This window comes from Cololabis saira, chromosome 7, assembly GCF_033807715.1.
Source record: "Cololabis saira isolate AMF1-May2022 chromosome 7, fColSai1.1, whole genome shotgun sequence".
Classification (NCBI taxonomy): domain Eukaryota; kingdom Metazoa; phylum Chordata; class Actinopteri; order Beloniformes; family Belonidae; genus Cololabis; species Cololabis saira.
In genome coordinates this window covers 2,738,894-2,754,961 of record NC_084593.1, presented here as the reverse complement: position 1 = coordinate 2,754,961, position 16,068 = coordinate 2,738,894, and the positions used below count along the sequence as shown (strand labels likewise).

Below are 16,068 nucleotides of genomic sequence, written 5' to 3'. Positions count from 1 at the left end.
GATCAGCAGGAGGAGAGACAGTTGTTGTAGTGGTTCACCAGATCAGCAGGAGGAGGAAAGACAGTTGTTTTAGTGGTTCACCAGATCAGCAGGAGGAGGAAAGACAGTTGTTTTAGTGGTTCACCAGATCAGCAGGGAGGAGGAAAGACAGTTGTTGTAGTGGTTCACCAGATCAGCAGGAAGAGGAGAGACAGTTGTTGTATTGGTTCACCAGATCAGCAGGGGGGAGGAGAGACAGTTGTTGTAGTGGTTCACCAGATCAGCAGGAGGAGGAAAGACAGTTGTTTTAGTGGTACACCAGATCAGCAGGGGGGGAGGAGGAGAGACAGTTGTTGTAGTGGTTCACCAGATCAGCAGGAGGAGGAGGAGAGACAGTTGTTGTAGTGGTTCACCAGATCAGCAGGGAGGAGGAAAGACAGTTGTTGTAGTGGTTCACCAGATCAGCAGGAAGAGGAGAGACAGTTGTTGTAGTGGTTCACCAGATCAGCAGGAGGAGAGACAGTTGTTGTAGTGGTTCACCAGATCAGCAGGGGGGAGGAGAGACAGTTGTTGTAGTGGTTCACCAGATCAGCAGGAAGAGGAGAGACAGTTGTTGTAGTGGTTCACCAGATCAGAAGGAGGAGGAGAGACAGTTGTTGTATTGGTTCACCAGATCAGCAGGGGGGAGGAGAGACAGTTGTTGTATTGGTTCACCAGATCAGCAGGAGGAGGAAAGACAGTTGTTTTAGTGGTTCACCAGATCAGCAGGGGGGAGGAGAGACAGTTGTTGTAGTGGTTCACCAGATCAGCAGGAAGAGGAGAGACAGTTGTTGTATTGGTTCACCAGATCAGCAGGGAGGAGGAAAGACAGTTGTTGTAGTGGTTCACCAGATCAGAAGGAGGAGGAGAGACAGTTGTTGTATTGGTTCACCAGATCAGCAGGGGGGAGGAGAGACAGTTGTTGTAGTGGTCTTCCCTCCTAAAGGGGAGTTTTTCCTTGCCACTGTTTGGCTTAAGGTTTTTCTCCCACTAGGGGAGTTTTTACCTGCCATTGTTTATGTAATAACTGCTCGGGGGTCATGTTCTGGGTATGGGTCTCTGTAAAGCGTCTAGAGACAACTTTTGTTGTATTAGACGCTATATAAATAAAATTGAAAATTGAATTGAAAATTGAATTGGTTCACCAGATCAGCAGGGGGGGAGAAGAGACAGTTGTTGTAGTGGTTCACCAGATCAGCAGGGAGGAGGAGGAGAGACAGTTGTTGTAGTGGTTCACCAGATCGGCAGTGAGGAGAAGAGACAGTTGTTGTAGTGGTTCACCAGATCAGCAGGGAGGAGGAGGAGAGACAGTTGTTGTAGTGGTTCATTAGATCGGCAGTGAGGAGGAGAGACAGATGTTGTAGTGGTTCACCAGGTCGGCGGGGGTAGGATGAGGGGGGACTGGGGGAGGAGCTGATCACGGTGGAGAGATCTGTGGGGTTGATGTCGCTGATATTTCTGAAGGAGATGATCCGTTGTTCTTTGACTTTGTGCGGTGGAGTGAGGATGTCGTAAAGTACAGCTTTGTGGTCTGTAATCGGGAGGTCAATGTTAGTGAGGTTAGCGGGAGTGATGCCAGTGCAGCAGATTAAGACCAGAATGTGTCCTCTGTTGTGTGTTGGGAGGTTGATGTGTTGTGTGATACCAAGGCAGTTCAGGAGTGATGTGAAGTTGTTTGCAAAGGTACTGGAGGGGTCATCAATATGAATATTGAAGTACAGTGGAGGATAACAGTGGGGGACATTGTGCATACAGATGTTATCAGAGATGAAAATTCTGTGAGGAAAACGGCAGAGGGTTTTGGTGGTTTGTAAATGGTAACAATGATGATGGGTTTGGACCATGTGAACATTGATCTGTTGAGAAGGAGGTCTTTGTGGACACTTGCTGGACCTTCTTGTACCACCAGATTGAGAGCTTGTACTGGGAGTAAGACGTGGATGTTCTCAGTCGTCTCAGGAATACCAGCGAACCTTTAACATGACAGGAGTGGACTCTGGTGGACTGTCCTCATCCAAACATGACATCATGTGACCTAGTTCTTCCTGATTCCTCCACAGAGTGGACCAGCAGATCTCAGAGTCCCCCAGTGGTCCGTCTGTCCAGCAGATAGACTCCATCTTTCAGGTCTGTACATGAAAAACAACTGCTTCTCCATCTGTTGTCCTGATGTTTGTCTCCATGCTGGTCTCTGGAGACCAGTGGACTGTCAGTCTGTCCAACATGGACCTGATGTTTGTCTCCATAATGGTCTCTGGAGACCAGTGGACTGTCAGTCTGTCCAACATGGACCTGATGTTTGTCTCCATGCTGGTCTCTGGAGACCAGTGGACTGTCAGTCTGTCCAACATGGGTCTGATGTTTGTCTCCATGGTTTCAGTCTGGTTGTGTCCTTCATGTGGTCTTCTGTTCTAGCTGCTGAAGGACGACATCGTCATGTTTGTGAATTACGAATTGAAGAAGATCCAGAATTTTCTGAGTCCAGATTACCCAGAATCCTCAGAGAGTCTGGAGGAGGATGAAGATGAAGAGCAGAAGAGCATCAGAGAAACATTCATGAAGATCACAGTGAAGTTCTTGAGGAGGATGAAGCAGGAGAAGCTGGCTGACCTCCTGCAGAGCAGTAAGACGTTTCTTTTTTTTTTTGTCATTCAAGTTTTTATTTATATTTTTTAAATGTAAACATAAACAGACAGTATTTTTTCAACATAAAATAGCCCATAACAAATGCTCATGTTTGAAACAACCAACTAGACATTCAATTACCTTCATATCAGTGCAGTCATCACCCTGTCGTAACACCATTACATATGAGAAAACGGTCCCACGACCTCTTGAAATGATCAACATCATCATTGATTCTGGCCAACATGCGTTCGTATGATACAACCTCTAACATTACTTCAATCCATTTCTTGATCTCCGGGGAGGCTGAGCTTTTCCACACTCGAATTATTCGAGCAGCTGTAACAGCCCCTAACTTTATCACTACAAGGTGACATTTTGGTATGTTAGGCAGCTCTGTTTGGTCTCCCAGTAGGCACACTCTTGGTGATACTGGTATTATTGACCCTATCCACTTCCCTATGTGTTCAGCTACTTTTTCCCAGAATGGTTTAATGTGTTTACACTCCCAAATAGCATGTAGGTATGTTCCGGTCTCTTCTTGACATTTCCAACATAAATTATTAGCCAACAACCCCATTCTGTAGAGTTTAGATGGGGTGAAATAATACCTATGTATTAATTTGTACTGGGTAAATTTCCCTCTTGCTTCCTTTATATGTTTTCCTGAATTTGCTAATATTCTCAGCCAGGTTTCATCATTCAGTTCACAGCCTATGTCTTTCTGCCAGACACATCTCAGACTTTGACATATATTTCCCTTTAACCCATTAAAGATTCTGTAAAACACAGCTGCCCTGTGAGTTGTGTCAGGTAGTTCCAAAAATGTCACCACCGGATTCTTGTCTTGTGGGAATTGACCCTTAGTTATACTGTCTCTGACTTGTAAAAACTTCCAAAAATTTCCTTTATCTTCTAAGTTGTATTTTTGCTTAAGTTCGGAAAAAGAGATAAACACTCTACCAGAGTACAAGTCACCCACATTACATATTCCTTTCATCCGCCATTGATTCCAGTGAACAGTCTTTTTCCCAACACGTATTGCAGTGTTGTGCCATATAGATGCATATGATTGTCTTAGATGTGATGTGCCACACATTCTATGCACTTCTCTCCAAACAGTTCTAGAATGTGCTAGCACCGGGTTTGAGAAGTAGTCCTGTCCATCAGAAGTTGGTCCATGTGAGAAAACATCTAAAGGCTTGTAGGGGTTTGTCAGTTCCTGCTCAATTTTGATCCAGCTCAGCTCAGAGTCAGTCCTCCCCCAATGCTTTGCCAGTCTGGACATTTCAAACGATAAGTTATATAATCTGACATTGGGTAGAGCCATTCCTCCTATGCTCCTTGGTGACCACATCTTCTTTATGTTAATCCTTGGTCTCTTTTTGTCCCATAAAAAGTCTTTGACAATTTTGTCATATTGCTTATAGAGTTGAGGTGCTATACAAACAGGTAACATCATAGAAACATAATTAAATTGTGGTGCAACCACCATTTTGATCACATTTATTTTTCCCCATAAACTAAGTTTCAGTTTTTCCCATTTGTCCAGATTCAGTTTTATCTTTTGAAGTAGTGGTTCCATATTGGACATCATTATTTCATCTAGCTTTGAATTTAATTGGATGCCCAAGTATTTCATACCTGAAGGCAACCATTTGAAATTAAATGATTTAACACTACTAGAATGACATGTGTTTGATAGAGGCATAGCCTCTGATTTGTGCCAATTTATCTTATAGCCTGATAATTTGGAGTATTTGTTGATACATTCCAATAATACCGGTAGAGAACTAGCAGGGTCTACTATCACTGCTAAGATATCGTCCGCATACATAAAAAGCTTATGTTCTCTTCCCCCCGCATACACACCTTTAATTCTCATATTATTTCTGATTGCTAAGGCCAACGGTTCCAATACTATTGTGAAAAGTAGCGGGGAGAGAGCACATCCCTGTCTGGTCCCTCTAGAAAGACAGAACAAATTTGAAATCAACCCATTCGTGATGACAGCTGCTCTCAGGTTGGAGTAAAGTGTTTTCACCCATTTACAGAAATCAGTCCCGCATCCAAACTTGGAGAGAGCTAACATAAGAAACCTCCACTCCACTTGGTCAAAAGCCTTTGCGGCGTCAAGTGAGAGGGCTGCGACCGGTATCGGACTAGAGCGGTTCATATGCATGAGATGTATAAGTCTTCGCATATTATCAGCGGAGGACCTATTTTTAATAAATCCCACTTGATCACCGTTTATAATGTCTGGCAGTACCTTCTCTACACGTGATGCCAGTGTCTTTGTCAGAATTTTAAAATCCACACCGAGAAGGCTTATGGGTCTGAAATTAGATGGTTCTGATGTATCTCTGTCCTTTTTAGGTATTACAGTAATTAATGCATCATTAAATGAATCGGGTAGACTGCCTGTCTCAAACGCTTCCCGATACACTTCAAGTAAGACAGGGGCTAAAATATCAGCATACTTCTTATAGTATTCAACTGGGAAGCCATCCATTCCTGGTGACTTCCCAGTTTTCATGGACCGGATAGTAGCTCTAATCTCTTCCTCTGTTATGGGAGCATCCAATTGTTTTTTTTGTTCATTTGAGATGGTGGGCATGGCGAGGCCTGTGAAGAAGCCCTCCATTTCTTCTGCATCAGGTGTGCAGGTAGATGTATAGAGATCTTTATAAAACCTTTCAAAGGTCTCATTAATGTCTTTGGATGAAGTCACTATCCCATTGCCCTTTTTAATCATTGGGATGTTATTGGAATTGTCCTGTTGTTTCAATTGCCGTGCTAACAGTTTACCATTCTTTTCGCCCCCTTCATAAAAATTGGACTTAAGTCTGAATAAGGCGTATTCAGCTTTTTTATTACATATGTCATGCAGCTGATATTTCAAATTACATATGTTCTGGTATAGTTGATCAGAATAATGTCTCGCCAGATCTTTCTCCAAATTACGTATCTCTTGGTCTAATGTTTCCTCTTTCTTTCTATTTTCTTTTTTCAGTTTTGAAGAGTGGGCGATTAATTTCCCTCTTATGAATGCTTTAGATGCTTCCCATACAGTAGATATTTTTCCAGTGGACCCAATATTTGTTTCGAAGAAAAATTTGAGGTCTTCTGATAATGTGTCACTGAAAGATTTGTCTTTCAGTAACATGGTATTAAGTCTCCAACGACCTTTTCTTATTTTATCTGTATTTAGGTCAACATGCAACTCCACTGCACCATGGTCACTGAGGGCAATGGTACCTATCTCACAATTCACAACTGAGTCTACTAACGTGTTTGACACCAGAAAAAAATCAATCCTTGAATGTGATTTGTGGCAGTGAGAGTAAAAGGTGTATTCTCTCTCACGTGGGTTCACTAGCCTCCATATATCTACTAAATTAAGATCCTCTGCCAACATCTTAATTGCAGCTCTGTCTTTTGGTGTAGATTTACCACTTGGTCTGCTCCTGTCAATCATACCATCCATTACCTGATTGAAATCACCTGCCATTATAACCTGACCCTCCATTTGTCCTATCACTGTATTCACTTCATGGAAAAAATCGGGTTCCTCCTTGTTTGGAGCATAAATATTACATAATATTGTCTTAATCCCATTAATCAAAGCTTCAATACAGATAAGTCGCCCTTCCACGTCATTGTGTTGCTTTAACATGACAAAGCTCAGGTTTTTATTAATGAGAATCATCACACCATTCCTTTTGGTTGAGAAGGAGCTATGATAAATCTTCCCCACCCAGTCTCTTTTAAATTTCACTGCTTCCTCCTCTTTCATTACATGCAACTCTTGAATAAATGCTATATCTGTATTTTTGGATTTTAAATATGTCAGAACCTTTTTTCTTTTAATGTAACTCCCACCGCCATTTATATTCCATGATATGATATTAATATACCTGTTAGTAGTCATTTTTAGTTTTGTAATAGTAGGAATGTGACTTGCCATTTATCTATCTTGGTTGTGGTTTTCACAAAACACATCTTTAAACTGATTTGAGCATTACTAGGGCAACACACTGTCTTAACCCATAAAACAAACACAAACAACAACAAACCCTCACACAAAGCAACTAGGAAATCACGGATGCTAAGCAGCCCCCTCCCGTCCTGGCTGAGCATGGACTGAACCAAACTGAACTCAAGGGGGGAAAACAAAAACAAAAAAAAAAAAAAAAAAAAAAAAAAAACCTGACTTGGTCCGTGGGGCGCGGTTTCCTAGGCAACCCGACTCAGCCCCGACAAACCATCATCAAAAAAAAAAGTTACCTTATTTCCATGACTTCACACACACCCCTCGTGCTCTCATTAAAGTGTTGTGGTCCTCTATTTTGGGTTCCGCATAAACCTCTCTGCTTCCTTGCTGTCTCGGAACGCCTTTTTCTCTCCCTTCCATGTAAAGATGAGTGTTGCAGGGTACACCAGCCGGTGTCTCACATTAAGCTCGCGCAGGCGCTTCTTCACCGTATTGAAAGCTTTTCTTTTATCCGCGAGCTCCTTCGTCATGTCTTCAAAGAAAGACAGCTTGCAGTTTTCCCATTCGATTCCACGTTTCTCCCTTGCCACCTGTAGCACTTTGTCCCGCGCCGATGAGCGTAGGAAGCGCATCATGATGGTCCGCGGTGGTCGGTCTGGGTCAGGCAGGGGGGCGAGGGACCGATGCGCGCGTTCTATCTCGAAGCCGGTGCCCGAGAGACCGAGCCCCTCAGACAAGATCTTTTCCACATATTCCACCACTTTGCCCGTCTCCTCTTTACCTTCTGCCAGTCCCACCATCCTGACATTGTTTCTCCGGCTTCGATTTTCGAGGTCTTCCACACGTGTCCACAGTGTCTCCAGTCTTTCATCACACTTCTCAATGTTTTTCTCCATCCCTGCTTGTACGTCCTCCATGTCCGAAATACGTTGTTCAGCTTCTCCCAGCCGTTCCTGAATGATGTCCACAGAGTCTTTTAGTTCTTTTGTTGTCTTTTTAATTGCGACCACATCCCCTGCCACTCTTTGCAAAGTAGCGCTCATCTTTCGTATTTCTTCAAACATATCTTCATCTATGTTTTTTCCAGTGCTCTGGTCGTTTGTTTTTTTCGGCGGTGTTCTGTTATCTGGCGCCGTCGGTGCAGCATGGGCCGTCGTCGGCGAGGTGTTCCGAGATGGTAGCGGGTTGCCTTTCGTAGTTTGCTTGCTTCTAGTCGACGCACCTTGAAAAAAGTTTGCTCTGTTGCTGCTTGCCATCTTGCCGTAAAGTTGCACACTGTCGGTTCACAAGCAGTGGACTTGTTGAAGTAGAGGCCACTAATATTACGTTAAAAAATGGGGTGTATGTTTCATAAATCAAGTAATTAGCTGATGATTGTCAGGAGCTCTCTTAGTGTGCTGCCATCTTCCCCGACGGTCCCACGTGACTCAGTAAGACGTTTCTTTGAACATCTGACCTGCTGGATAAATGACTCAGAATGTCTCAGCAGATGACCAACATTCACAGATCAGACACAACATTAAACCCACTGGAAGGTGGAGGAACTCGGCTCATCTTCTGTTAGGAACATCTCATCAATAGGGTCATTAATATCACAGTAAATTACAGTTTTACTTTAAAGAGTTGAACCCTGTGGATTCAATAGTTCCAGCAAACACAAAACAAACACAACTTGTGTGTCAGCAGTGAATCGTAGTGGAAACACTGTTCTTGTTCCTCTGATTGATCAGAGGGGTTTTTGGGAGGAAAACGCTTCAATAATCCTCATTGAACCGCTAATCAGGGAATGTTTTGCGATAAAATGTTTTATTGAGTAACTGAGATTAACAGGATACAACACATATTTTACATAACATAGATATCAAGTAAAAATAACCATCAACACAGATACAAATAAAAAACGAAAAAAACAAAAACATATGCAAGTTAAAAAGTGTTGGCTTCAGCAGTATATGCCGGAACAAACATCAATTCCAGGACCAGCCTCGGTATCACCACAACTCCTCTTAGGAGCTAAACCATACCTTCAGCTTTACTATGGTGTCCATCATAAACACCCTATATTACACAGACTGTGGCCTGACCTTCAGCTTTACTTGTCAGGCACACAAGGGATGGACACAAATGCAGACACAAAGGGAAACGGTTCAAAAGATTTATTTGGAATAATCAGAGCAGGCAAGGATGAGGCAAAAATCAGATGAGGGGCAGGCAAAAGTCAAAGTCCAAAAAGGCTGTTAGCGAAGGCAGAGGTACCGGCAAGGGCTTAGGCAAAAAACGTGGTCTGGGGCAGAAAAAGATTGAGAGGTCAAAGGGTAAAAAACTTGGAAAACTCACTTGGCTTGAAAGACGGCTGAAGGCTTGGAGAACACAAGACAATCTGGCATGGACTGAAGAGTGACTAAGGCTTAAATGCTGTGGGCATGATTGCACCAGATTGATTGCAGGTGTTGCCAGGTAGGTGGGGAGGAGCCAGACACACCCACTCAACCTCAGACCGTGACAGGACCCCCTCTCCGACGGACGCCCCCTGGCGTCCCATCCAAGGCACCAGGATTGTCACGGTGAAAGTCCCTAATGAGGGAACGAGCCAGGATGAACCTGGAAGGGACCCAACACCGCTCCTCAGGCCCATAGCCCTCCCAGTCGACCACGTACTGGAGGCCCCTACCCCTGCGGCGGACCTTCAGCAACTTCCAGACAGCAAACACCTCACCACCATCAATGACCCTGGGAGGTGGAGGGGGCTTGGAGGAAGGGGACACAGGTCTGAGAACAACAGGCTTGATTTGGGAGACATGAAAGGCAGGGTGAACACGTCGCATGGGTCGAGGCAGTGAGAGTCGTACAGATGAAGGATTGTCGACCTTAGAAATAGGGAAGGGTCCAATAACCCTGGGCGCCAGTTTCCGGGACTCTCAGAGGTAGATTCCTGGTGGAAAACAGGACCTTCTGTCCAACACTGTAGAGGGGGGATGCCGAGCGACGTTTGTCAGCCTGTTTCTTGAAATAAGCCACCAACCTTAACATGCGAGCTCTGGGCTGAGGGAACTGCCACTTCCTCTTCTTGTGCAGGAAACAGTGGAGGCTGGTAACCTAGGCAGCACTGAAAAGGGGAAAGACCAGTAGCAGTAGTGGGAAGGGAGTTGTGCGCATACTCCACCCAGGGAAGCATCTTCCTCCAGAATGCTGAGTTGGAGGAGGTCATGCACGGGAGAACCACCTCCAGGTCCTGGTTGGCGCGCTCCATCTGGCTCCATCTACCCTGAACAGACAATCCTTTCACAATGTCCGACGTCTGTTTGATATTCTGTATTCATCGACAACCTCTGATGACCCTGAGCTGGTCATTTCTATGGATGCCGAAAAGGCGTTTGACCGGGTGGAGTGGCCCTACCTGTTTTACACTCTGAAACGTTTTGGCTTTGGCGATACATTTATTTCTTGGATCAAACTTTTGTACACGTCCCCTCTTGCTTGTGTTCGCACGAACAATGACTATTCTGACTATTTCTCCCTCAGTCGTGGTACCCGTCAGGGCTGCCCACTCTCTCCACTACTTTTTGCAATTGCCATTGAACCTTTGGCGGTAGCCTTCAGGTCCAGTCAGATGGTTGGCATCTCAAGAGGGGGCATAGAACATAAGCTGTCCCTATTTGCGGATGATCTCTTGGTCTTTCTTGCTAGTCCTGATAAATCTATCCCCATTGTACTATCAGTGTTGAGAGATTTTGGGCATGTCTCCGGTTACAAATTGAATCTGCATAAAAGCGAACTTATGCCGGTTAATGCGGCAGCCATTGCCAATCCCCTTTCCAATTTACCATTCAGAACATCGCTGGAGCACTTTAAATATTCGGGCGTGTGCGTTACGAAGAATTTTTCTGAATTATTTAAGAGTAATTTTTCCCCTATCTTAGCTAGGCTGACCCAAGATGTCCATCGTTGGTCTGTGCTGCCTCTGTCTCTCGCTGGTCGTATAAATTGTGTTAAAATGACTGTGCTGCCCAAGTTCTTATACCTATTCCAGTGCATACCTATTTTTCTCCCTAAACATTTCTTTCACTCTCTGGATAGCTTAATCTCACAATTTATTTGGAACAAAGGCACCCCTAGAATCAGAAAAGATATTTTACAAAAGCCTAAACAGTTTGGGGGCCTGGCTCTGCCCAACTTCTTGCTTTACTATTGGGCTGCGAACATAAGAGCAATGTTGCACTGGTGCCACCCCGACAGCCAGTCTCCTTCATGGCTGCAGGTTGAGGAAGCCTCATGTAGTCCCTCTTCTTTGCTGACCCTGCTGTGCCTCCCGCTGTCATCGTCACCAACTTCTCGGTCCAGTAGTATTGGGGTGAAAAACTGCCTTAAAATCTGAATCAGTTCCAGCGACACTTTGGACTTAAGGAAATACCTGTCTTGGCACCAATCCATTCTAACCCTCTGTTCACTCCATCTGTTATTGACAGAGCTTTTTTGATCTGGAAAGATCTAGGGATTGTTTCACTAAAACAGCTTTACATCAGTGGCACATTTGCTTCCTTCGACCAGCTGGCCGAGGCTTTCAATTTGAGTCGCACCCATTTCTTTAGGTATTTGCAAGTCCGAGATTTTGTTCGCATTAATTTTCCTGGCTTCCCTGCTCTTCCTCCTTCTACTCTTGTTGATACACTATTGGATATTAAGCCCAGCCGCAAAGGCTCAATTTCAATATTGTACAGTACTCTTCTCAATAGTCGGACTGTAGCCTCTGACACCTTTCGCAATGCCTGGTCCGTAGAACTTGGTGAAGATATATATCCTGCCACCTGGGAGCAGGCTCTGAGTAGGGTTCACTCCTCTATCTGTGCTCGCCATGGAGTTCTACAGTGTAAAGTGGTGCATAGAGTTCACTGGTCTGAGACTAAGCTGGCTCATATATACCCTGACATCGACCCAAACTGTGACGAATGTCATCTAAGTCCAGCTCATCTCAGTCACATGCTCTGGTCTTGCCCACCCTTGCTCTGTTCTGGGATTGCGTTTATAACTCCCTGTCAGCTATCACATCTGCCAACATCCGACCCTCGCCACTACTCGCCCTGTTTGGTGTCCTACCCACTGGCCTTTCACTGCCGTCCCATTTTACTGAGCTTGTTGCCTTTCTCACATTGTTAGCGAGACGTGCCATTCTGATGTGGTGGAAACGCCCTTACCCTCCCTCTCATTCTCAATGGATTAAAGACGCCCTGCATTTTATGAGACTGAAAAATATTAAATACTCTTTTCGTTTCTCCGAACGGAAGTTCCATAAAATATGGCGACCCTTCCTAGATCATGTCAGATCTCTCCAATTAGAAATCGACCCTGACATCTAGACAACCTAGTCTTGCTGCCCCGCACGCACGCGCGCGCGCGCACACACACACACACACACACACACACACACACACACACACACACACACACACACGAGCATTAGCCTATAGTGCAGTAGCAGTGTTTTTAGTTATAAATTAATGAATTAATTTTTATTTTTTTTATTTTTTATTTTTTGCATTTATGAATGAATTAATTAATGAATTGTTTATTTCGGTTACATTACATTATTTGCAATTCAAACTGTGTGTGTGTGTGTGTGTGTAAATGACAAAACACTTTCATACAAGTTTTACACTCATCAGTTTCACACAAAAAAAATAATAATTAAAGCTGCAAGCAGCGATGAACGGGCCCTCGCACTCACGGCCACCACCCCCATAAGCATATCAGAAATGACACCACCCACGACTTCCTATGTCAAACCATTCAAAAGATATAGCAGAAAAAAGGGACAACCAATCAGAAGAAGGGGCGGGGCTAATTTTCACCAATTATGGTCAAGGACTCAATACCGAGTCCCATGACACCACCCACGACTCTTTATGTCAAACAATTCAAAAGTTATGGCAGAGAAAAGTATTCTAGGGGGCGCTGTTGAGCCGTTAAGCCACGCCCATTAATGCAAACCATGAAATATCAAATTTATCGCCAGGCCTGGCTTGCATGCAAAATTTGGTGACTTTTGGAGAACTATCAAATATGGACCAATCAGATGAAGGGGGGCACGCTTTTTGGCGTCTAGCGTCGCCACGGTAACACTTTTGAAAGAGAAAAGTAATGCGTGTAGTCGCAAGATGAAGACGCACATTTTGATGTATAACACACCTGGGTGCACGTTACGGTTCGGGCCGTATTAATTGCCGAAGGAATGGCATAAATTGCGCCAAAATTACACAATTAATTAAAAATGGCTGACTTCCTGTTCGGTTTCGGCCATGGCGCCAAGAGACTTTTCTTTAAGTTGCAACATGATGCAGGTGTGTACCGATTTTCATGCATGTACGTCAAACCGTATTGTGGGGCTTGAGGCACAAAGTTTTCCGGGGGGCGCTGTTGAGCCATTTTGCCACGCCCATTAATGTAAACCATTAAATATCAAATGTATCGCCAGGCCTGCCTTGCATGCAAAATTTGGTGACTTTTGGGGAACTATCAAATATGGACCAATCAGATGAAGGGGGGCGCGCTTTTTGCCGTCTAGCGTCGCCACGTTAACACTTTTGAAAGAGAAAAGTAATGCGCATAGTCGCAGGATAGAGACGCACATTTTGATGTATAACACACCTGGGTGCACGTTACGGTTCGGGCCGTATTAATTCTCGAAGGAATGGCTCATATTGCTCCAAAATTACGCGATTAATTCAGAATGTTTAAAATGGCCAACTTCCTGTTCGGTTTCGGCCATGGCGCCAAGAGACTTTTCTTTAAGTTGCGACATGATACAGGTGTGTAGCGATTTTCCTTCATGTACGTCAAACCGTATTCTGGGGCTTGAGGCGCAAAGTTTTTTCGGTCTGAACCAACCAGATGAAGGGTGGGCCCGCTTTTTGGTATCTAGCGTCGCCACGGTAACGCTTTTGAAAGAGAAAAGTAATGCGTGTTGTCGCAGGATGGAGACGCACATTTTGATGTATAACACACTTGGGGGCACGGTACGGTTCGGGCCGTATTAACTGCCGAAGAAATGGCATAAATTGCGCCAAAGTGACACGATTAATTCAAAATGGCTGACTTCCTGTTCAGTTTCGGCCATGTCGCCAAGAGACTTTTCTTTAAGTTGTGTACTGATACAGGTGTGTAGCGATTTTCGTGCATGTACATCAAACTGTATTGTGGGGCTTGAGTCACAAAGTTTTCTAGGGGGCGCTGTTGAGCCATTTTGCCACGCCCATTAATGTAAACCATTAAATATCAAATTTTTCGCCAGGCCTGACTTGCATGCAAAATTTGGTGACTTTTTGGGCACGTTTAGGGGGGCAAAAAGGCCCTCCTTTCGTCAGAAGAAAAAGAAAAAAAAAATTCCTACAGATACAATAGGGCCTTCGCACTGAAGGTGCTCGGGCCCTAATAAACTTTGTAACCGAAAAAGGAATAGGCTGAAGCCAAAGCTTATATTTGCCTACCCTGTACTTTCCAACAGAAAACCCAGATTATCTGCAATATGAAAAGAAACAAAAAGAGACATTTCCCTTTAAATTGTTCTGCTTAACCAAATTATACTCCAATTATTTAGCATTGTAATCCTTAATTATTTTACTTTTCAATATTTTTTTAAAATTCAACAGAGATTTACACAGTTTCACTTCATCACTAAGTTGATTCCATAATTTGACTCCCAAAAATGAAACACATCTATATTTAACATTAGTCCTCACAGGACATCTTTCAAAGACCCACAGCCTTAAATTATAATTTGTTTCTCTTAATTTAAAGAAATGCTGAAAACAAGCAGGAAGGCTATTATTCTTAACTCGAAACACAATTTCTAATGTTTTTAAATATACAATATCTATGAATTTTAATATGCATGACTCTACAAATAATTTATTAGTAGTGTCACGATAAGAAACTTTATTTATTATTCTTACAGCTCTTTTCTGGAGTTTAACTATAGGGTCTATATAAGTTCTATACGTATTCCCCCAAACCTCCACACAATATGACATGTATGGCATGATAAGAGAGAAATACAGTATGTGCAGACATTTTTTATCCAACAGATCCCTTGTTTTGTAAATTGTACCAATAGATTTAGACAATTTCTGCTTAATATAATCTATATGTGGCTTCCAACAAAGTTTATGATCTATAATTACTCCCAAAAATTTAGTTTCATATACTCTTTCAATTTCAACTCCACTTAGCTTCAATTTAATTTCACAATTAGTTCTAGCACCACCGAACACCATAAATTTCGTTTTACTTTCATTTAATGATAATTTATTGGTATCAAACCATTCTTTTAACATGATCAAATCCCTCTCTGCTGTTTTCAACAATTCTTTAATGTCTGGTCCTGAACAAAATAAGTTTGTATCGTCTGCAAATGTAATAAATTTCAACTTATTCAATGCTGTATAAATATCATTTAAATACAATATAAATAGCTTTGGTCCCAAAACAGAACCTTGTGGAACACCACAGGATACTTTTCTGAAATGTGACCCAGTATTGTTTATTTTTACATACTGAAATCTATTATTTAAATAGCTTCTTATCCACCTCTTATGCCATAACGCTCCAATTTCTGCAGAAGTAAGGAATGGTTAATTGTGTCAAACGCTTTACTTAAATCAACAAAAACACCTACTGCATATTGTTTCTTATTTATGCACGTACTTGTGTTAATTTCGTTTTTACTTGTACGGGAGGGTGGGGATGGGAATTGGGGATAAAACTGCCTATTTTTTTGGTACCCTGTTCCACGGTATTCATCAGTTTCTCTCTGTGTAGGTGGTGTATTGTATATTTGTATGCTCAAAAGTTTCATAAATAAATCATACAAAAAAAAAAAAGAATCATGTCCCCAGGTCAGTACCGCAGGGCGAACAGCTGTGGGGACAAACAAGCAGCCAGTAGGCCCATTACCTGGGTCTGGTTCCTGATGCTGGGCCCTCCGAACCAGAGACTCGATGTCAAAATTTGCAGCTCCGACTATTAGCTCGGGAGACAAAATGGGCTTAGGAGCTACAGACTCCTTCTCTGGCGAATAAATCCTGGACAAGGCATCTGGCTAAGTGTTCTTAGAACCAGGGCGATATGAGAGGGTAAAATTGAAATGTGAAAAGAACAAAGACCATCTAGCTTGGCGGGAATTGAGGCGTTTAGCTGACCTGATATACTCAAGATTCTTGTGATCCGTCCAAACGAGGAAGGGCAAGACTGCACCCTCGAGGTAGTGCCGCCACTCTTCAAGGGCCAGCCTCACAGCCAACAGTTTGCGGTCCCCTATGGTGTAGTTGCGCTCTGTAGGAGACAGGCGATGAGAGTAATAGGCACAGGGGTGCAGTTTGTTGTCCTTGGGGGACCTCTGGGACAGCACTGCACCGACTCCGGTCTCTGAGGCATCAACT

General features: G+C 43.4%; 1 protein-coding gene across 1 annotated transcript in view; it reads left to right on the top strand.

The window, feature by feature from the left end:
• Positions 1-1,841: 1,841 nt before the first annotated feature.
• The window catches only part of LOC133447755 (NACHT, LRR and PYD domains-containing protein 12-like), a 69,862-nt gene continuing 55,635 nt past the window's right edge, over positions 1,842-16,068 (top strand). The window contains exons 1-3 of the mRNA XM_061726481.1: positions 1,842-1,888; positions 2,079-2,145; positions 2,434-2,638. Of these exons, the coding sequence (XP_061582465.1) occupies positions 1,842-1,888; positions 2,079-2,145; positions 2,434-2,638 (319 nt within the window). The remainder of the gene's footprint in view (positions 1,889-2,078; positions 2,146-2,433; positions 2,639-16,068) is intronic.